The sequence below is a fragment of the Pseudochaenichthys georgianus genome, chromosome 23, assembly GCF_902827115.2.
Source record: "Pseudochaenichthys georgianus chromosome 23, fPseGeo1.2, whole genome shotgun sequence".
Classification (NCBI taxonomy): domain Eukaryota; kingdom Metazoa; phylum Chordata; class Actinopteri; order Perciformes; family Channichthyidae; genus Pseudochaenichthys; species Pseudochaenichthys georgianus.
This window is the reverse complement of record NC_047525.1, coordinates 16,801,690-16,823,805: the sequence shown is the minus strand read 5'-3', so window position 1 is coordinate 16,823,805 and position 22,116 is coordinate 16,801,690. Positions and strand designations below refer to the sequence as shown.

Here is a 22,116-nt window from a genome sequence, read left to right as displayed (position 1 = left end):
ATCAAACAAATAATATGTGACTGGTTTATGAAGTTGGATCCATTTGGCTAATTTTTCCACCAACTAAAAAAACAGAGATGACTAGGGGTGCGAATAATCGCAATTCTATCTCTGCCGATTCAGAATCGATTCAGAAATTCCAAGAATCGATTCATATTTTTCAGTCTTGCCGCAACGCTGTTTTCCATTTTTTTTTCTACGGCGTGAGCTCCGTAATGTCCAGCTAACATGGCACTTCGACTGGCAGCATCCAGGGAAACACACCAGGAAATCCTCTTCACTCTGTCTGCTCTTCATGTCTCACAGCGCGGACTCTTGAGCTCCGTAATGTAGGGCTGCTCAATTAATCGTATTTTAATCGCAATTACAATTATGGCTTCCAACGATTGCGAAAACAACGTAATCGAAATAAAACAAAAACATTTTTTATTATTATTATCTTATTTATTTTTTTATGATTGGTTTTTCTGTTGAATTATCAGGGTAATCAACTGTTAAAAACATGCTGTTCAACATTTTTTTCTCCAATAAATTGATGTTTTCAAAGTAAATGGATAATCGTTTTTAATAATCGTGATATCAATTATTGACCCAAATAATCGAGATTATGATTTTTGCCATAATCGAGCAGCCCTACCGTAATGTCCCGCTATCATGGCACTTCCACTTTATGCAGCAACCAGGAAATGACACCAGGAAATCCTCTTCACTCTCTCCGGACTCCTGAGCTATTTTGAATCTGGAATCGAATCGTGACCCCAAGAAATCGAATCGAATCGTGAGATTTCCTGAATCGTGCACCCCTAGAGATGACCATAACAATCAATTTTAACAAGTCTGGAGTCCACACACACTCTTAAAAAGTACAACTGTTTTTTTTTGTGTATGCAATATGGCAGCCATGGGTGGCATGAATGAGGTATTCTGGTTCCAAGATGATCAAATTAGTTTCTCGGTTATGATTGGTCATCACCAAGTAAGAGATAGCTAAACAAGTTGAGAAGAAAAAAGTAAATAGATGATGTCCTATACATTTATATTGCAACAAGAAGAATATTTGTTCCAGCTCTCTTCAATTGTCTTGTTTCTATTTCAGTCACTTTCTAATTTCATCAGCTCTCCGACTTGTCCCAGTTCTCCCCATAATTTAATCACCATCTTTGAAGGTGTAGCACACTCCACAACTGTAATTTGAGTCGTGCAGAACATGACAATTCCAGGTCTCTGCAACTTGCTTTAACTCTTATCAGCAGGCTCAGAGAATACCTACAGCCTTACGTTTTTTAATTCCAACCTCAGTGGTGGTGTGAGCGAAAGGATGCCAATCATTACGTAATAATATCAATTGGTATGTACCGCCTCTGCCTTGTTAAATGGGGGAGAGAGGTAGAGCTTTTCAGAGGTCTAATAAGGGTCTCTTTTCGTATTCAGGTAAGTGTTCCATGACTCTGTTGTTTTGTTCAGGTCCAAGGAGCACCGGCAGGGGTCTAGCAAACATCAAGCATTGCGAATGATAACGGGAGGCGTGTGGTGCAGTCCGTTGTGTGTTTGTGTTCGGATCAGGGGGTCACGGGTTCAAACCCCACTGCAGTCAGCATGTCGTTGTGTCCCTGGGCAAGACACTTCACCCCAAGTTGCTCCTGTGGCGATTACCCACAGTATTGAGTATGTAAGTCGCTTTGGATAAAAGCGTCTAACAAGTGACATGTAATGTAATAACACAGGTACCCAAGCTTTTTTGCCTATTGCCAAAAATCACATCAGAAACTTGTTTCACTTCCTATTCTTGCTTTTCAGAGGTCTAATAAGGGTCTCTTTTCGTATTCAGGTAAGTGTTCCATGACTCTGTTTTGGTTCAGGTCCAAGGACCACCTGCAGGGGTCTAGCAAACATCAAGCATTGCGAATAATAACACAGGTACCCAAGCTTTTTTGCCTGATGCCAAAAATCACATCAGAAACTTGGTTCACTTCCATTTGTCCATTGGGAGTTACGGTTACCTGGTTAAGGGTGTTGGAAGTCTATATAGTCAAGATGGCCTTAAGAACTGATTGTCCCTTTTACTTGTACCACATTTGAAAACACAATATTTCTTAGGAGTTCATTAAATACTACTATTAATCGTCTGTTTTACCTGTAGTCCATTTAAACAAGAGATTTTCAACAATGTCCAAATGCAATGGAGATATTTCTACCCGTAAAATCCTAAACAATCAAGCTAAAATCAATGTATACAACCCTAGCATCCACATCTATGGCGTGGCAGTACAGTAAACTAAAAATTGAATGATTGTGTACTTAATACATTGTGTCATGGTGTTATATAGCGTAAATAAATAATGCGGGTGTGGGTGCCAAACCTGTTAGCAGCTGTCATGCAGACCACCATCCATCTCACCATCTAACCGTCCAATAGCATTCAAGGACACTGACCCAGACACTCCATCAGTTTTTATTTCTGTGCCGTGGTGAGTCGCTGCATGATACCAGCCAGATCATACCATCACAGTCAATGCCAGGACTAGATAGCTGACACAATCAATCTACCTTGACACACATGCACACGCTGGGCAGCAGTAGCTCAGCCTGTAGGGACTTACCAATACAAAAAGTGTATGTTCTGGTAGCTGGAGACCGGCCAGTTCCCCTACTGGGCAATGCAGAGATGTCTTTGAGCAAGGAATATAATATGTACATGGGGACTAATGTCCATTGGTCTTGTTTGCTTGTGTTTATTTTTACTCTATAACTTCTAACTGAGTAAGATAACTTTATGTCTTGTTCTTCACACACTTCCTGTTGGGTACACACACACCGAATCAAAATCAGAATACCTTTATTCGTCCCACAGAGTGGAAATTTACATTTGTTACAGCAGAGGTTGCTGTTGTTAGGCAGATCAAACTACTTATTAGGTTGGTTGGTTGGTTGGTTGGTTGGTTGGTTGGTTGGTTGGTTGGTTGGTTAATATATAATGGTACTTGACTCGTGTAGATAACACATGCTTTGACAATAAGCTTTATGAAATGTTAATTTCGTTGTTTTTTTTGTCTGACCAGTCAAGAGACACAGATTAAAACCAATCCCCAATTTTAAAGAAGGTTGTCTTAACTGTTTGAAAAACAATGTCCTGCTTCAATTTAGCCCTGTAGTAACAACCCTATAAATTACTCTATTATCCACATAAGGTTCCCTACAGAAACCTTTTGAGGAAACTTTATATACCTGTTCTCCAGCAGCAGCAGCAGCAGCAGCAGCAGCAGCAGCAGCAGCAGCAGCAGCAGCAGCAGCAGCAGCAGCAGCAGCAGATTGTATCTTCAAATATATTTTTTGTGAGCCAATGTTTAAATGTTTAAATCCAATATGTTTGCAGAGTGTGTCGCACTGTCCTGACTTAACATTGGTTTGAGCCTCAACAACATGTTATCATTCTGGGCAGACAGTTAACATTTATATGGTCATAAACATACCTCAGAAGATACAACCTGCGGCAGGATAACATTATAATGTAATGCTCAGTTTACATTTATTGCAATGGGTCGTTATGGTTTTTATTTTACATTCGAATTAAGACTAAAAGTAGGCAAATAAACAAAGTCCTTAAAGGTTTACAGAAATTATAATTTTCCTACATCAAAATATATTTTATTTATGCTTGAGTTTATGAGTTTTCCTTTTAAAAAAAGTTGTAAGCTTAGCAAGCATTATTAACCTGGTCTGTTTTAATACAAATAAACTGCATAAATGTTTTTTATGGAGGCTTTTGTTGGTGTCGGTGATGAGTTTAACAACAAATACCTAAAAGCCAGATTAATTTGGCTGCATTAAAGACCCGGTGCATCTGCTGCCATATGCAAATGGCCAGTTCAGTGGGATTAAGTCCACCAAATCCTCTTTGCAAATTAACGACAGTTTGGACAAAATGGAGCCCAGAAGGTGCTTTGGTTCTGTGGGAGAGGGCTTAGTAACCCTCCATGGTTGAAAGGACCCATTCTGACTGCCTTAATATAAAATTACCACAAGGGACAAAAATGTGAAGGAAATCAATCATTCAATTCATTAAAACACATTGTTACAGAACACCGAGCTGAGACCAAAGAGAACATTACTTTAATTAATTCCAGCCATCTTTTCATTTAATGAAAAAGTTGTAAATGTGTTGGAATTTATTGGTATATTCTCTGTAGGCCTTCTCAGTACAGGGATGTTTATCTGCCTGTGTTGAACTGGGACCAGGACATCTCCCAGTTGGGGGAACGCAACTGGTTGTTGACACAGATGACAGATGGTATCATCCTGGAAAGCCATCTATTACCCAACACCGATCAATACGTGTAATGCGAGCTCTAATGCCTCTGGTCTCCTGCCATACTGTAATATGTGGAGTTTTCCAAGGCTGTCTGTGTTCCCCAGTGAGATTGTGGAGGAGAACCCATTGTATTATTTAATGATCTTCAACCAATGCCTCCCCCGCCCCTCTGGGAGCTGAAGTTTCCAATAGAGCTTCATCTTCTCTCGAAAGATTCATCCCTCTGCCTCTCTTCGAAGACGCAGGGCTGCTTGTTCACATTTGAAGCAGTCAGAGAAGAGCGGAGGAATATTGCTACTGTCTTGGATTAGATAGGCAGATTGCAAAATGATGGAGAGATATGTGTGTCCTCCCCAACGTGAGATATATCATCACTTTGATCCTAAAATGTAAAGCCCCATACGCCCTATGGGGGATATTATAATGATAGAGAAACCCAAAGAAAATCAGAGTTTAACAATTAAAAACAGCTGCTTCTTAAGGAAGAGTTCTGTTTGAAGATACAGTAGCATTGTACGCTAATTATTGCTGTACCTTGTGCAATGAAAAAAAAAAAGAGAATTCTATGTCTTCTAGTTCTTTTGACAGTATGCTAGTCCAATGAAGATGTATAACATATCATTTTAACTTTGAAATAAATCTTAAGCTATTTACATTTTGTTGTGTTATCCGTCAGTCCCTGGGATAGAGTTGTATTTTCCCCAGCTTGTATTTTCAAGGCACTCATCGTACCCCAAATAACTGAAAAAGTGAGTCTTCCATTATATGTCCCCTTTAAGTAAAAGACAGGGGTCTACAACATGAATGTGTTGCTTTAAAGTACAATAATAATCTAGATAAGCATTCGAGGTTTATAGTTGCCTATCCACAAGAGTTCAATGGGTTTTACAATAATTATTTTCATGAAGCGGGATAATCTGAGCTGACACCCCTGATGTTGGTATCTACATTTAATGATAATGTAAGAGGAGATAAAAAGAGCATTTAAAGTCACGGGATAAGGATCCTGATTTAAAAACCTGAAAGTGCTTTGAAGAATTTATAAATACTAAAAGAAAACATGCTGTTGGTTGCAGACAACAAACCAGCTTTACGCCCCAATTCCGATCCTACCATGCTAGTTACTATGCTAGAAAAGAGATATAGCATGTCTTGATACAAAGTGTGTGAAATGAAGTATGGGAAAAATACCAGGATGTCCTTCTGAATCCTGTCACGCACTGCAGTATGGGAGCCGACATACTGTTATGGCTATATTGACCTGCAATCCCTACATAGGTACGATATAATGACTAAGTAGTCCAGATTGTATAGCCACTGCATGAAACGGTTCATTCTCTGCAGGGAAGCTGCAGTACATACTAAAAGCAAGGAGTGTGTATGTTATTTGGAACGCAGCCCAGGTGTAATAAAAAATAAATGTAGGTATAAACCGTAAAGAGTTAAGGTGATAAATCACCTGAAACGACAGGCAGTCAACACATGTGCCGAGTCAGCACTTAATGTAGTATCTGATGTGCTTTATGGTTGATTGCTTTACTTTGTCGCTTGTTTACAGGAAATCTAATTCAACCGTTAAATGAAAAATGAATACAGCGAAACGATAAATAATTGTTTGATTTTAAAGACGTTGTTCTAAGTGTCAGGTTGTGTTGGGGTTATTTCCATCGCCAGAGGCAGGAAGTAGTGGAGTAAAAATGCTTTGTTACTGTACTTAAGTACATTTTTCCGGCATCAGTACTTTTCTCCACTAACTTTTTCTGACGACTTTTTACTTTTACTTCTTACATTTTTAACACAAATGCCTGTACTTTATACTTCTTATATTTCTAAAACAGGTTTGTTACTTTAGTTTTAATCTGTGTTTGGTGGCGTGATCATAATTATTTAGAGTCATTGGTTTTAACACGATCCGTGTATCCATCATTTCCTGGTCTTCTCTAAAGAAGAGGGACCAATGAAAACGTTGTCATTTTGCCGTTGTTCAGCATCGAAACATTCATTAGCTAACAATGACATTATTGTTCTATTAATATAAAGGGAGGTCAGTTAAAGTTACTCTTTAAAACAGCTGGTAGTTATGGGTACTTTTTACTTAAGTATATTTCGAAGCCCAAACTTCTTTACTTTTACTTGAGCAAAGAAGTTTAGTCAGTACATCTACTTTTACCAGAGTATTTTTAACCACGAGTATCTGTACTTCTACTTGAGTAAAGCATGTGTGTACTTTTGCCATCTCTGTCCATCGCTGGATGTGTTATATTATATCACTTCTAAAAATATCAGATTCACCACATTTTCGTTTGTAATGTGTATTTCATTTGTTGAATTTCCAGTAAAAAAAACGACACCAAGACCTTTCACATCTTGCATTATGTTTCCCTATCTCTTACACATTGTTTTTTGCCCCACAGTGAAGCCCCTCCCCTTGTCTCCATTGGAAGCCCAATCATCGACGACGGTGGGCGGAGCCGTTGATCGGCATGCCTTAGAGCTGCGTGTCCGTGCCGTGGAGGAGGAGAATCGGGCGCTGCGCCGGGAGCTGAGCCGCCCCCCCAGGAGCCCGTCTGCACGCCTCCAGAACGCTGGTCACCATGGCAACCAGAGCCGAACCCATTCAGAGGAGGGCACCGGCGAAAATGAGGGGCAGAAAGCTGGTACAGCGGGAAATAACTCCGACTGTGTGCAGCAGCCAGTGGTGGATAAGTGCGAGGTGAGATATCTACTTTTTCATGTCTTTTCAACATAAACATGTGTCCCCTCTGTGTAAAGAGACTCTGAACGTTTCAGGAAAAAATATTCTCACTTTTTGTCCTGATCCATTTATATAAAAACATGTCTGAAAATCTATTATGGCCACTTTACGATGTCATAACGATGTTTTGGCTTGTGTAACCATTAGCCAACAACCAACCAAGGCACCCCCCCCCCCTTATCACCTGAATCTCCTCCTAGAGCACCATTGTGTTAACCAAATATCTCTCAGAGGGGCGTGGGGAGGGGCTCCTTATTTTCATCTAAAGTACACACAGCACTTTTGAAACGGGGCTGAAACAGAGGGGATTATGGGTAATGCTACAATGATCTGTTTGGTATTTCGAGCCAAACACTTCAGAGACATGTTTTGTACATATCTGAGACCTATAATATCTTGATGAAAAACAGTATAATAGGGGACCTTTTAATGTACATTTGTTATAGAAGATTTTAGAACATTAAATCCCATTGCTAACACACCGCTCATAACCTTTTTGTTCAGCAATGCAATATGACCTTGAAGATGTTTTCCAGGAACCAGAGTACCATTAGCACATTGGCATAATATATAAATAGGCTTTAGCCTCCTATCAGCCTAATCCTCAACAGTGATGGCTCTCTGTTGGGATATGGCTCGCTGTCAGGAGGCTGGATGATGTGAGCGCTTTAACACAGCCATGCTCTGATCCCTGCAGTGATAGTGCCTCCCACCAACTCAGCACATCGCCTCTCAGCTCAGTAGGGGTTTGTCTGGAAGAGTAGAAAAGCCTACACTTGCAGGTAGGAAGGTGTTATGGTACATCTTCAGGATATTGGCTGAGGACTATGAAGCTCATGGGTTTACACAGTTCAGAATTACCTTTTTAAAAGAAAGTGTAATCAGTTCATCCCTAAATACTGTTAAAAAGGTACTATTATGCTTTTATTAGTGTGTTATATCATTTTTGGTGCATGCAAATGGTCTGCAAAGGCTAAAATCTAGAGTTGCTTTACTTCTGCAACATGATGACATCACTATGTATCAGTTGCACTTCTATCACATTCCAATCATCAATTCCACATCACAAAATACAAATATGAACCTGGAAATGAGCATTATATGTCCTCTTTAACATTCTATCAATTCCTATTCAAGCACTATTAATACAATTAAAATGCCCTGTTTTAAGTTGCTTATTTTTCCATATTGTTCCTTACACACAAGCAAAGAAAACGTTCTATTGTATGAGATACGGGGTTGTATTCGGCCTGCTTGTAACATCTGAATGACTTGTTGAATGCCATGTTTTTTTACCTGGTTTCACAGTTGGTAGACCATGAATCAAAATGTATGTACACAAGCACTGCAAAAGTGAGATGCGTCCCCTATGTAGTTACAAGTTTAAAGGTGCAGTATGTATGAATTCCAAAAATTAAATGAATAACTTAAACTAAATCCATGATTCCAGGAAACTGAACTAAATACATTTGGTAAAGGAATGACAGTTCAAACCAAACATTTACTAAATATATTAAGTTGCACTCTGCACATTGGTGGAATGAGACTTTATCACATTTATATAATCCAGTAGTTCTGAATAATGAGAATGCAGTGAAAATACCAGGAGGTTTGGAGCTGACAGTCTCTCTGCTGCAGTTCTGCTGTGTAGCGGTCGGAGAGATGATATTCCCTCAGTTGTTTTTCTTATCACCACCTTCTACTTTCCTCCCACACCAGCTCTCAGTCCTCTGCTGCAGCCAGGCACTGTTCAAGGCCGTTACTGCAGGGAGAGCAGAGTGCCGTCAGGGTGAAAAGGACAGAAAAAGAGAGGGCAGTCTGACTGTAGTACCCCTCCAGCAGTGCTCGAACATGACCATCGTTTGGAGGGTTAGAGCGGGTTAGCCCAGCTGCCCTCGCCCCCGCAGGGTGATAACTGCAGAAGGTCTGAGAGTGGAGAGGAAGTGCACATGGAGTTCAGAAATCTTGTTTAAGGGAGAGCTAAAACTGAAGCTATAACCCAGGGCCGTGAGGGAGAGGTAATAACAAGATTATCTAACAAATACACTTTTGCTTTTTGTTGTGTTTTTCTTCTCTGTGCAGAATGAATTTCACTTTAAATTGTTCACTTAAAGGTCCCCTATTATACTGTTTTTCATCATATCTCTGATATATACAAAACATGTAAATTAATTTTTTTTCTCGAAATACCAAACAGATCATTGCAGCATTACCCATAATCCCCTCTGTTTCAGCCCTGTTTCAAAAGTGCTGATTCTCTGTCTGTTACTTTAGATGAAAATAAGGAGCCACTCCCCACGCCCCTCTGAGAGAGATTTGGTTAAAAAGAACACAATGATGCTCTAGGAGGAGATGCAGGTGATAAGGGGGGGGGGGAGGTTACCTTGGTTGCTGATTGGCTAATGGTTACACAAGCCAAAAAATCGTTATGACATCACAAAGTGGCCAAAATCTGATCAGCTCATTTTCAGACAGGTTTTTATATAAATGGATCAGGACAAAAACTGAAACTTTCAGAATCTCTTTACACAGAGGGGACACATGTTTCTGTAGAAAAGACATGAAAAAGTGGATTTTGCATAATAGGTGACCTTTAATAGCCTTCTTACTACAACCAGGGGCCTCATTTATAAAGCCTTCACGTGGGAATGTTGCTTACGTAGGACAAAGCAAATAAATACGCACAGACATTTTCCGATTTATAAAACACTGCGTACCAGCGTAGGACGTGCAACTCGAAATGCGGCGCAGCTTTTGCGGGATTCACGTAACGCCCATATTTGCCTATAAATAGTAAAAGAAACGCCCCGTATTAATATTCATTTTGACTGACTGCTTGAAGAAGATCGCAGGAAATGACGACAGAACAGCTAAAAAAGACATCTGACACCGGGGCCGTTTCTCAATTTCGAGGATACTGGTTTCCAAGCCAATATTTCAAGGATGCTACGTCATGGAGTGCCGCCGAAGGACTGTTCCAATCTCCAGCATACTTGGAATTCCACAGAGGCCGCGTCCTTGGTTTGGGGGAAATTTCGAGGCTGCATTACATTTCATTACATTATATTTAGCTGACGCTTTTATCCAAAGCGACTTACAATAAGTACATTCGACCAGGAAGACACAACCTTGAAGAAAACAGAATCATATAAGAACAGATCAGGTTTCAAAGAGCCAATCGTTTCAAGTGCTGCTCAACTGGCTTTAGATAAGCCAGTCCTTTATTAGTATATAAGTGCTTTGTTAATAGCTCTATCGCTCGAGGTGGAGTCGAAAGAGATGAGTTTTCAGTCTGCGCCGGAAGGTGTGTAAGCTTTCTGCGGTCCTGATTTCAATGGGGAGCTCATTCCACCATTTTGGAGCCAGGATAGCAAACCCACGTGTTTTTGCTGATGGGAACTTGGATCCCCCTCGCAGCGAGGGTGCAGCGAGCCGTTTGGCTGATGCAGAGCGTAGAGCACGTGCTGGGGTGTACGGTTTAACCATGTCCTGGATGTAGGAAGGGCCAGACCCATTCGCAGCATGGTACGCAAGTACCATTGTCTTGAAGTGGATTCTAGCAGTTACCGGAAGCCAGTGGAGGGAGCGGAGGAGCGGCGTGGTGTGGGAGAATTTAGGAAGGTTGAAGACCAGGCGAGCCGCTGCATTCTGGATGAGCTGCAGAGGTCGGCTGCACATGGGTAGACTTTGCCTCCTTAAAATCCCCACAATGCTTTGCGCACGGACCAATTTCAAAAACCCTTGCGGAGAATGGTTGAACCGACGCAGCACACATTTAAATGTAAGTATAGTGGCGTAGAACATGTGTTGGCAAATGTGTTTGTGTTTGTTATCACCAAAAATGTGTTCCGTGAAAGTAAAGCAAGTTTATAATTAGATAGACATCGTGAGGTATTTATTTTCGGTACAGTTTATGTTGAAACCGTTAGAGAGATAGTGGCACACTTGTTAGCCTGTTCCATTCCTCTTCCTTTTCCGAAGCCGTGGCTTGGAAGCATACTTGCTTCGTTTCTGAAGGAAGGGACTTGGAAGTACGCGACTACCAAGCCAGCATCCTCGCGATTGAGAAACACCCCGTGTCAGATTTTGGTTCTTTTAGGGAGGTCGAGATAAATCATATTGTTTGGTGGATGCAGTTTGAACCAGAGTAGCAGCATGGAGGTCAGATCGTCACCAAAATAAATAAATAAGTGGTCCAAAAAAGGTTAATGACAAAAAAAATACACATAGCCTAACCTTCCTCAGGCAGTGTGTTTGTACCGGGGACAGGAGACACCCCCTTGATGAGAAACTGTAAGAAATTTTGGGGAATCCCTCCGGAGTGGAGTCATGACGACTGGATCTGAATTATTTGTTTGAATTTGGTGGTTTGTGTCCCAGCTGTTGATCAGCTGTCGATCTCCACTGCAGCCTGTGTCTCTCAACCCCCCCGCAGCAACTCTATATCCACCAGTTTAAGGAAATAAAACTAATGTGTTGTGTTAGCTGTACAATTGACCACATATGGTGTTCTTAGTTTCCATACCTCCTGTGTTTTACGAGCGATTTATCAAGTATTGGGGAACGGCATAAAACATGATTAAACATGATAGTATAAAATACCATGCTTGTATCTACACAACCTAGAAATGCAAAACGGCGTCAGTTTAACGTAATTCTGTCCTCCTGTTTACCGCATCATTTATGAGAATACATTTCTCAAGAGATCATAATCGAGGGGTAATCAATAACATTACCGCATTTATTTATTTCTCCAAGTTATGTTTTTGTGGAGGAGTCTCAAACAGGCGTTTGTTTAATCATTGTAAGATTGGCTTTAATCAATTTGTGAAAATTAATTCTTCATATATGATAAATGAGAGGTAACATTCTATTTATGGTATTATTTCCACATATTTCTCTCCATTCTTCCTTCTGCCAACGGTGTCGCAGTTTCTCGTCTCTCCCGTTTTTGTGCTTAGTGCGTACGCATGGGTCACAGTGTGCGTGGAGGACCGAAAATGTTCCCGTCAAGTTTGTTTTTTATAAATCGCAAATATTGCTTAGAAACTGGCGTACGCCATCTTTTGAGCGTTCGCACCGTTTATAAATGAGGCCCCTGAGCTCTTAGAAATGATATGTATGCTATTTATAGAACAGTAATTAGCAGAAACAATCACATTTGGTAATAAATACATGTACATATCTGCCATTATTTTCAGCATTTTAACATACAATATAGTCCTCAAATTGTAAAACAGCCAAAAGAATAAATATGACCCCAACCTCATGCAGCAGGGTAGAGCTAAAGATCCCCCCCCCCCCCCAAATAATACAAATTTAAAAAAAATCCTTTTGTTGTGTTTTCTCTTCTCTGTGCATGTGTGAGTGAATTTCTCTCTTTTCTAACCATTTTTTTCCCTCTTTCTATCTGTTCTTTATAACCCATCAGACGATACATGTGGCCATCGTGTGTGCAGGTTACAACGCCAGTCGAGATGTGGTGACGTTGGTTAAATCCGTCCTCTTCCACAGGTACAGAAATGCTCTTTTTTTCACTTAATATCCTTCTAACTCCAACCAGGTCTCATAGAAATTATATGTATGCCATTTATAGAACAGTAATTTGGAGAAATAATCACTTTTGGTAATAAATCTATGTACATATCTGGCAATATTTGCAGCACTTCAATGTTAAAATATCTGACATGAATGTAAAGTAGTGTGAAACTTTACTGTTTGCCGTCTTGTGTAAACATGAATAATGAATGGTTTAATATGAGTTGTAGATGGAGGATTGATTATGAATCAGTCCCTGTGCATTGGGCCTTAAGGCCCTGACACACCAACCCGATTTTGGGAGTCAGAGGCCGTCAGAGGCTGTCGGGCATTCGCTGCGCCGTAGTCAGGTTGGTGTGTCCCGCACCGTCGACCGTGACACGCCTTATTTGGACTGCCAGACCCGATGCATGGCCGATTCAACATGTTGAATCGGCCATGCATCGGGTCTGGCAGTCGGACCAAATAATCACTCTGATTGGCTGTTCAGCTAGCAAATCAGTGCATGAGAAGCGAAGCGGAAGTGAGGGACGTAAACAAACGATTTAAGAAGGCACACACAGACTGCTATTCATTTTCATCTCATCATGGCGATCTGGAATGATGCAAACGAAGACCTGCTCATCACCTTGATCCAGGAGAGGCCAGCTCTGTATGATATTACGGAGAAAAGATACTCTTCTTCTTCTCTGTCTTCCGGTTGTTGCCTCTTTTGAATGACGAATACACACTACCGCCGCCTGCTGGTAAGGAGAGTTATTGCCACTCATGCACTGAAGTCGGTGCGGTGTGTTCCCGTGCGACACATGGCCAAAACGCAGGAGAACACGGCCAGGCAACAGCCGACTTCAGCGTCGGCTAGTCCTCTGTTGACTGCTTGGTGTGTCAGGGCCTGTACAGCTTCTATGGCTCCATCTTAATTAGCTCCTGATTTGCAGGTAAATTAATCACGAGTGCAATGATATTTTATTCAGCTGGAAACTTCAACTATTGCTGATACATCTTCCGACTGTTTCATAAATGGTCTCTATAATTGGTTTACATTTTCTAAGGTCAAGAATGAGGTTTATTATGCTTTAATGTGACAGGGGATTGCTCATAAGTCAACATATTGTATAACTCTTTTAAACCAACTGAAATCATCTGTACTACATCTCTCACCTAATAATTCAAAACAGAACACATTAATGATGTCATTGTCCCAGATGTCCATATATCTGCTTAAAAATCATCTAAGAAGATGCTCTGTTAAACTTCAGATCTGCCCTCTTAAGTATCAAATTTAGATTTTGTCTTTAGTTAAAGTAATCCATTCCATACATGATCATTGGTTGGAAGCATCAAGTGCCGCATTACTTTTTACTGTCTTTATTGTCCAAAGGCTAAACAAGTATATAACAGTGATGCAAATTAGTCGCTTTTCAGCGCCTCCCGCTTTTTTAACGCTGATTTGGGTGACTTGTGTAATTCGTGGAGAACCGAAGAGTTTTTGTTTTGGGGGTGGGGGGGGTGTTCATCCGTCCGTCAGTCCGACTGACGGACAACTTCTCACTTCAAAAAAGAAGAAGAAATCTAGACCGCAAAATAATTAAACAAGCGACTGCCTGTTTTTCCTGGCCAAGGACAGGTTCCTTGAACACAACACGAGTGTAACGTTTCTTCACGTGGTATATGTCTCGTCTGAAAGGAGTGTAGACTAGACGTGCTGACAGAGCACCGGAACGCCGCTCCAGCTCTTCAAATATTGCACCCATGGGTGTCGCAGCCATTATATGAGGGTGGGACAAGTCCCCCCCACTTTTTCAAATGATTAGTTTAGACCCCCCCACTTTTACCATGTGGAAAGTCCGTGAATCGGTCTATCCAAGAGAGCTCTCTCCTGAGAGGCTCAAATAACCTCAGCTCAGTGAGGTTAAGGCACACCTTGATATGATCATTATAGTTATTAATGAGAAATTAGAGACTAAATGAAAAACAGGTATAAAATACTATATGACAGTCACAAAAAAGTTGTTAAAAATAACAAGAATAAAGTTTAAAGGGGGAGTGATTTGTAAAATATCCAAAAAGCAGAATCTGTTTCATATGGGTGTTGAGATGTATCCATAGATCTCCTAATGTTGCTCTCAAAGTGCACCAGATTCCCGGGGAAGCATGCCCCTGGACCCCCCCTAGAGGAGGTTAGGTCCCCCCCCCACTTAAAGAGCCTGTGACACCATCCCAACAACTGTTGTGCAATGAAATATTGGGCTACTAGTAATCTCGAACCGTCAGTTTAAAAAAGAAAAAGCGATACCGTTTCGTTAAATATCAATAATTTCGAACATCGCGGGGAAATTCCTTCACTCATTTTGAAGTTTTGGGGGAAGCCGGAAGTGACGTCAATGCGGGAACGCTTCGAGAGCCAAACACGGACAAAGTGTGTTGTGTCATGCGTAGAAATGGTGAATTACTGAGTTTAGGCACGTTAATAACGTTTTAATGAAGTTGACTACAGTATATTCATATTTGTCAGTGCTTTCATGTCAATTCGGCGACATAAACATAAATGATCGTGGTAAAGATGATGATTACATTAGGATTAAAAATCGGGAGTGAGAGCTGCTGAATTTCCTCCCGTCGGATGTGATATAAAAACAAATCGATTATTTTTGTGGTTATAAACTCAAGTGGATGAAACTACATTTATTAGTGCTTTCATGTCAATTCGGCGAACATATGATACATTAAATGATGAGTGAGGATGATGATTAAAAATCGTTTATTTGAGCCGGTCTGCATTTACTGATGAGAAAACAAACCGATGCTTTTTGTAGTTGTAGTACACCAACGTGGATTAAACGTGTGGTTTTTTACCACAATGTTGGGGGAATTAATGGATAAAATGCACGGATTATTATTATTATTCCCACTCCGATCGGGACACTAGGTCCACCGTTTCCCCGCAGCGAGGCTCCACCCGTTGACAGTTTACGTGGGCTGGGTGCAGTGGCGGACTGGCCATCGGGACGAATCCCGATGGGCCGGTACCGAAGTGGGCCGGTCGGATAAGTAACTAGCACATCCCCCATAGGCGGCGCGTGAGACTCAGGTTTGAGAAGGCTAAATAACTTCTTTTACCTGACGCTGCCCGCCTCCGGCGTCTATAGAAAAGAGATCCACTCAGTGTGCGGAGTTTAAATCTCTCAAGTCATATTACAGGATAAAGGAAATACAGTTTAAACTGCCGTATGCAGAGAAGACGCCGACGTGTCGCACTTATCATTCATATTACATCATCAATCAGATCATCGATCATATAATATCATAATATATCATATATTTCCTTATCTGAGTCAGCTTCTCCAGCCTCACCTGGCCGTGCAACACTCACAGTGTCACAGACTGTATGCAGAAGTATTATTTAACACATTATGTTGACGAAACACTCGAGACAAATGTAATTAAAGTCAGATCCACTCGTGTCTTAGACGTGAACGCGCTCTCAGCTGGAGAGAGAAACCCTGGCTTGATTTACCGAGTTGATAACCAGCGTCGTAGGACCGCTTAGCGAGATCTCGTTTGTTAGTTTGTTGTTAGTTTGTTTGTTACTCAAACATATCCAGGGTCTGTTGAACTGGCTTCGTAGTACAGGGCACAGGTGGCGAGCAGCGCTAATGTCAAAGACACAGACATTATACATTATATTTGTATTTTACATCCCCCGCTCCCCCCGTTGACAATTTACTAGCGGTACCGAAGTGGGCCGGTCGAGAGTCCCGGGATGATTTTTAGTCCCATTCCACCACTGGCTACATGACCATATGATCGCCCATATTGACGCACCTCATTCCTAAACTTCTAACAGATACAACATAAACCGATCCTTCAGCCTCATATGAGCTCTCAGACACGTTCAACATTAACCTGTCATCGCTGTCTGAGCTTGCTGCTGTGTGCGCCGTCGTGCGTTTACATCTGACTGTATATATATAAAGGTTTACATGCAGATGCTGGGATCCTGGACGGTGCAGCTGGAGCGCTGTGCCCGCAATGACGTCACCCATCATTTGGCGGGACTTGAAGAATCCGCGAGAAGATCCAGAAAATGGTCAACATTGAAGGCAGATTAATGGTTATCAAAGTACAAATATCCAAAATCAGTTCAGTAACGGTTTTCAAGGGGACAATATGTACTCAAATTGATGGGTTTGGATGATGGGGGAAAACCGTGTCACAGGCTCTTTAAATCATGTTCACATGGATAGGATACTAAATACATTTGCACACATCTTGTATACATATCTTTCTGTTTTGGTGGTCATGCCACAACAGTGCACATGCATGCATGCGCGAGTCATGGTGAGATATCTGGATTAAGAGGTTGCTTTTTTTTTGCACAACATGAAAGAAAGGCCAAATGAATGGGCTGTGATTTTAGTTTTTTTTAAGCAGAGGTTGAGTTCAATCATTTGTACAGCCCTCTGAGGATATTGGAAAAATTGAAAGGAAAAAAGTTCCCCACCCGTGCTGTAAATAATAATAAAAACCCTTGATGTATAACTTAACATCTCTGTCTCCTATTGATCTGACTATATTATAAAGAATAGCCAGTTAATTGAAGCATTATAGCACAGGCCTTTTTTTCTGCTTCGAATAGTTCTCTCTTTTTTCACCATACCTGTGTTTGCATCACTGATATAAACATGAAAAAAAGGAAGTCATGGATCATGAAGTCAAGGAAGTCAAGTGCCATTAGTCTGCTTTTCAAAAAGTCATTCAATTATTTGCTTTGACCAAATTTGTAGAGTAGTCAGAAGAAATTATACATTTAAGACCTCAGCATAACTGGTCTCCCGAGATTAATGGAGTGCTTTATAGAATGACCTCCACCTAAAGGAGGACTCGTGCAGGCTGAAGTTACAGACCCCACCCCATCATTTATCAGATGACTGTTGAAGTTTTCTTGCGGAGGACCGATCACCAGCAGCATAGCTAATGTGCTAACGCCTGCAGGCCCTGTTTAATCAGAGGGGAAGTTTAAATGTTGGCTCTCTGTGTTTCCGCTGAGTGACAAATATGTGAATGGACAGATGCCCGAGAGGTCAGCCTTTTGGAATGTCATCCCGCGTGCCGCTTTCTGCTGAATGATCGAAAGGATGAGGATGGGACATTGATTGTCAAACACCACCTGACCCTGAGATAAGCTGACATGCAGCTTCTATCAAATACTCTCCACCTGAATTTCGTCTCTATATTGTCGATTTGTGATGGAATATTGGATATGCTATATATTCACCGTGAAACAAGATTCAAGCAATATATTCCAGTGACTGTACTACACTGTGAGGTAATTCCCAGCCAGCCATATGTTGTTTAACCTGCGCTGTAAATCTAATATCGGCCACCAGTTCATCTCATGGCTCAGTGATGGAGAGCTCTGTAGAAGCTCATTGTCCCACATGAGAGATGGCAGCTTTCTGCTGTATTCAGTCAGATGGCAGGGCCTCTCATCGTTCACATCTGTCCGACAGCTGCTGTCCTGTTGGGATAATCCGAGACTGCCCTCACCAGAAAAAACAGCATCAGGACTCTGCTTTAACCTATTTATTTATTACTGACAAGTGACTTTTTGTGGATATACACATGAAAACTGTTCTATCAGATGCAAGAGTGGAAGGAGTAGTTACTGCAACTCATGTTATGGTCATGAATCATGATATCTGGACATAGGCGAGATAAACCACAATGGATGTCAATGCTTTGTGAAGGTTGACAATCATACATTATCCAAGTTCTCTGGTTTCCACTTTCACACTTCCAAACTAGATCGAAAACAACTCATTGTATCCAAATGATGTCATCGTATCATGCTTGCTTACAACAACCACTGAGAAAAATATGTTTTAATTTATATCGGCTAAAGCCACTGCTCTACACTATAGGGATCCACTGCAACTATAACCCTAATGGAATTGATTCTGGCCTGAAGATTGGGTATTCACAAAATAAATGTATGTAGTAAATAAATATTTAGGAAAGGAAAGGATAGACATTCGATGTCCTTGATGATTAAAAAAAGAAGGAAGTTAGTTTTTGTTTGTAAGTAAAAGAGATGGAGCTCAACTGAAATGCGTTGGTGTATTAACGCTGTTAGAACCTTTCTAACTTTGATGTGGCTGTTAAAACATTTTCCAAAGGCGATCCCACTAATATAAAGAGACGCAATGCGACTACAAAGAGATGCACATGGACTACAAAGAGACAAAGCTTCTAAAGAAAGATTAGTGCTATTTATGAATCTAATATGAAAACTCAATCTCAACAGCCAGTATGTTGACATTGGAACCTGTAATTGGAAGTGACTACACAGAGATACATGCTCAGGTTCAGATCAGCCCTTCAATGAGCACAGGAGAGAGAATCTGTTAGAGTGTCCGCTCTGAAAGTCTTTAAAACAAGATAACCATATTGCATTATGAAGATTAGATCATCACGGGCCCAGTTCTGATGATCAGGATGCTCTTGCTATACTTGGTTCTGTATTGGCAGGATTCCAAGCATCCAGTGAATGGCTTGTTGCTGTTTGTCCGGGGGATGTAAAGACCCTTTCTTTATTCTCACTGCTGTTGCTGACAGCTTGTATGGAGTCATAGTTCCGATACATTTAGACAGCTCACAGCCCCCCGGTACTTATTGAGAAAGTGCAGCTGACACATTCATTCCCAAAGTCTTTCAGCACAAGACACCCGAGGGTGCTCACATCCTCAGCTCAGTGTCACTATTTCTTGACCTGATTCGGAAGTCTTGAATACCTATTTTGCATACTCCCACTCTTCCATGTGTGCGAACTGTAAGATACAGTTCAGAGCATGCTTATTTTTCTGATGAATCGACTCCTTCACTTCACCAGCATCAGGGCTGACTGCATGCACTCATTTCCAAACTATATCGTTGACTAAACATTCTCTCAAGCAGCAATTACTCGCTTGTTCAGGGAGTTTTCATTCATCACGTGGTCTACACATGAGCAGGAGGCAGCTCAATAACATCTCTGAGTCTCAGAACCATTACAAACACAGTAACCTTTGTAATAACCATACTTAAGGAATGTATATATTCTTCTATAAGACCCCTTATCCTCAACCAGAATTAGCTAGTTATTTTTGCCCAAATAAGAGTCCAAATGTGTCCAAATTCGGATTAAAATCAGGGGCTTTCTGTTCGTGTGTAAACAGAATGATATTTCTGATCATGTTACGTTTTGAAACTCTGTGCTATGGATAGATTTAGGTCTGTACATAACAAATATACTGATGTTTCAAAGCCAGCCCTTGTTAAATTCAATTGCCTTGTTATGGACAGTACTAGGCAAGGCAAGGCAATTTTATTTATATAGCACTTTTCAGCACGTGGCGATTCAAAGTGCTTTACAGATTACAGACATTTAAGAACAAATACAGCATAAATACATTATTAAAAAGGCATTTAAAAACAGGCATAATAAGCAAAGGTAATGAAATAAATGAAATAATAAACACAGCAGCAGGTACAGAATACATGACTAAAAAGGCATACTGTCGTGTGAGTATGGGCAGCTCAATTAAAAGCAGCGGCCTAATAAACCAGTTGTATTATGACATCTGAGTTGTCTTTTGTAGTACAAGGCCTGTGCTACATATTGGTTATATGCTACTATTATAAGAAAGATGCTATAAAGTAATATAGAAATAAAAGATTATTGCATGTGTGTATAATGTTATTGGTGATTGACCAATAAGCTAAACGTAAAGTCAACATATCTCGGTTGTTATTCAAAGGTATTGATCTTTTGACTATTTACATTTTTTTGTATCATCATGGCACTATTTTATATTCTGTATGAAAACCCCAAACCACTTTTATTTTGAGTGGAAATTCAGCATGTGGCAGTGGTGAAAAGTTCCTACTGTGTATGTGTGTCAGTGTAGCAAAGAACTCTCTGTCTGAACCTTTGAATCAGGATGTTTTTGCTGTAAAATATCCTAGAGCTTTTTCATGTTTGGGTATTTGTTTTTGTCCACAGGCGGAACCCACTCCATTTCCATTTCATCACAGACTCCATAGCTCAGCAGATCCTGTCCTCTCTGTTCCACACCTGGATGGTCCCTGCCGTTAGCGTCGACTTCTACGATGCAGATGAGCTGAAGGTGAAGAACATATCTCCTCTTCACCTATGGTTTTCCTAACTTCTCTCATGGACACTGAATTGAACTTAATTTGATGTGTCGTAGTGCTTAATGATCTGTTTGCCATCTTCTTTTATCCTCTGGAGAAGTTCTGTTAACCTAACTAGTGAGAAAGATGTTTATACAAACAACATGTTTTTTAAATCAATTCAACAGCAAATAATTCCAACCTTGCTTTGTTTGCTGTGTCAGTCTGAGGTGTCGTGGATCCCCAACAAGCATTACTCTGGGATCTACGGCCTGATGAAGCTGGTGCTCACTAAGACGCTGCCGTCCGACCTGCAGAGGGTCATCGTCCTGGATACGGACATCACATTCGCAACCGACATCGCCGAGCTCTGGGCCGTCTTTCACAAGTTCAAAGGTAATTCCCTTTTATTTAACTATAATCACAATTTCGCTGAATGTGCAGGTACTATTTTCCCTATTGGTATTGTTTTGTCTTGAAACTGATGATACACTATCCTTTCTTTGTGTTTTAAATGTTATGGGTAAAGGACATCAGCCAGTTGCTCTATTTATTGGAATTGTAACAATAATCAATATTATTGTAGCCCTGTGGGTTTCAAATGAACTTCCCCATCAATGCCTAGTGTCAGACTAAATCTCTCTCAGCAGCTGTCGGTCTTAAGTTATCTTCTCCCTCCCCACGTGTTCTCAAGAACGGTTGATTTATCCCTCCTGTGGAGAAAATCACTCAACATGTAGGATTGTTCCTTTTAAATCAATATGCTGTGGAGTCGTAGATTGAAGCTTTGTGTTACACAGGTGGTGTTAGAAGGCTGAACAAGTAGCTTGCTATGTTTTAATGAAGAAGTTGTTAAAATTGAAAAGAGAAAGCTTAAGAGTGAAGATGTTCAATGCATTAAGGAGGCATGATTGTCGGGTTCAAGGATGCTTATTTAGAACTGCTTTTGTGGATGTTAGAGCAGCTTTGGAAACCCTTTCCGAAAATGTTCTCACATCAAATTAGAAAAGCTCATTTTTTCTCAAATTCAAATGAGACAATCCATCACTCACCACCACTTCACGGTGATTGGCCAGCTCTATGAAGGTGAGAAAGGAGGCGGGGTTTAACCTTATATCTCAAGCTCGTCTTTTCATTTGTTACACATCAACTTCTGTCAGTTTTCATGTAAACAACATAGGGCTCATCTTTCAACGACGAAGGCCTTACATATTTAAACAATCTGGAGTCTCCTCAACCCTTTCTATGACACCAGGATCTTTACTCAGATTTCCGTTGTGTCTGATTGAAACAGCTACAGTATGAAAACTTCCCAAACCATCACACGTGTGACTAACTA

At 40.8% G+C, this 22,116-nt stretch overlaps 1 protein-coding gene across 2 annotated transcripts in view; it reads left to right on the top strand.

Moving 5' to 3' along the window:
* The window catches only part of large1 (LARGE xylosyl- and glucuronyltransferase 1), an 82,946-nt gene that overhangs the window by 23,603 nt on the left and 37,227 nt on the right, over nucleotides 1-22,116 (top strand). For both annotated transcript variants that reach the window (XM_034075307.2, XM_034075306.2), the window contains exons 3-6: nucleotides 6,724-7,022; nucleotides 12,496-12,578; nucleotides 20,647-20,770; nucleotides 21,002-21,173. In XM_034075307.2, the coding sequence (XP_033931198.1) occupies nucleotides 6,724-7,022; nucleotides 12,496-12,578; nucleotides 20,647-20,770; nucleotides 21,002-21,173 (678 nt within the window). The remainder of the gene's footprint in view (nucleotides 1-6,723; nucleotides 7,023-12,495; nucleotides 12,579-20,646; nucleotides 20,771-21,001; nucleotides 21,174-22,116) is intronic.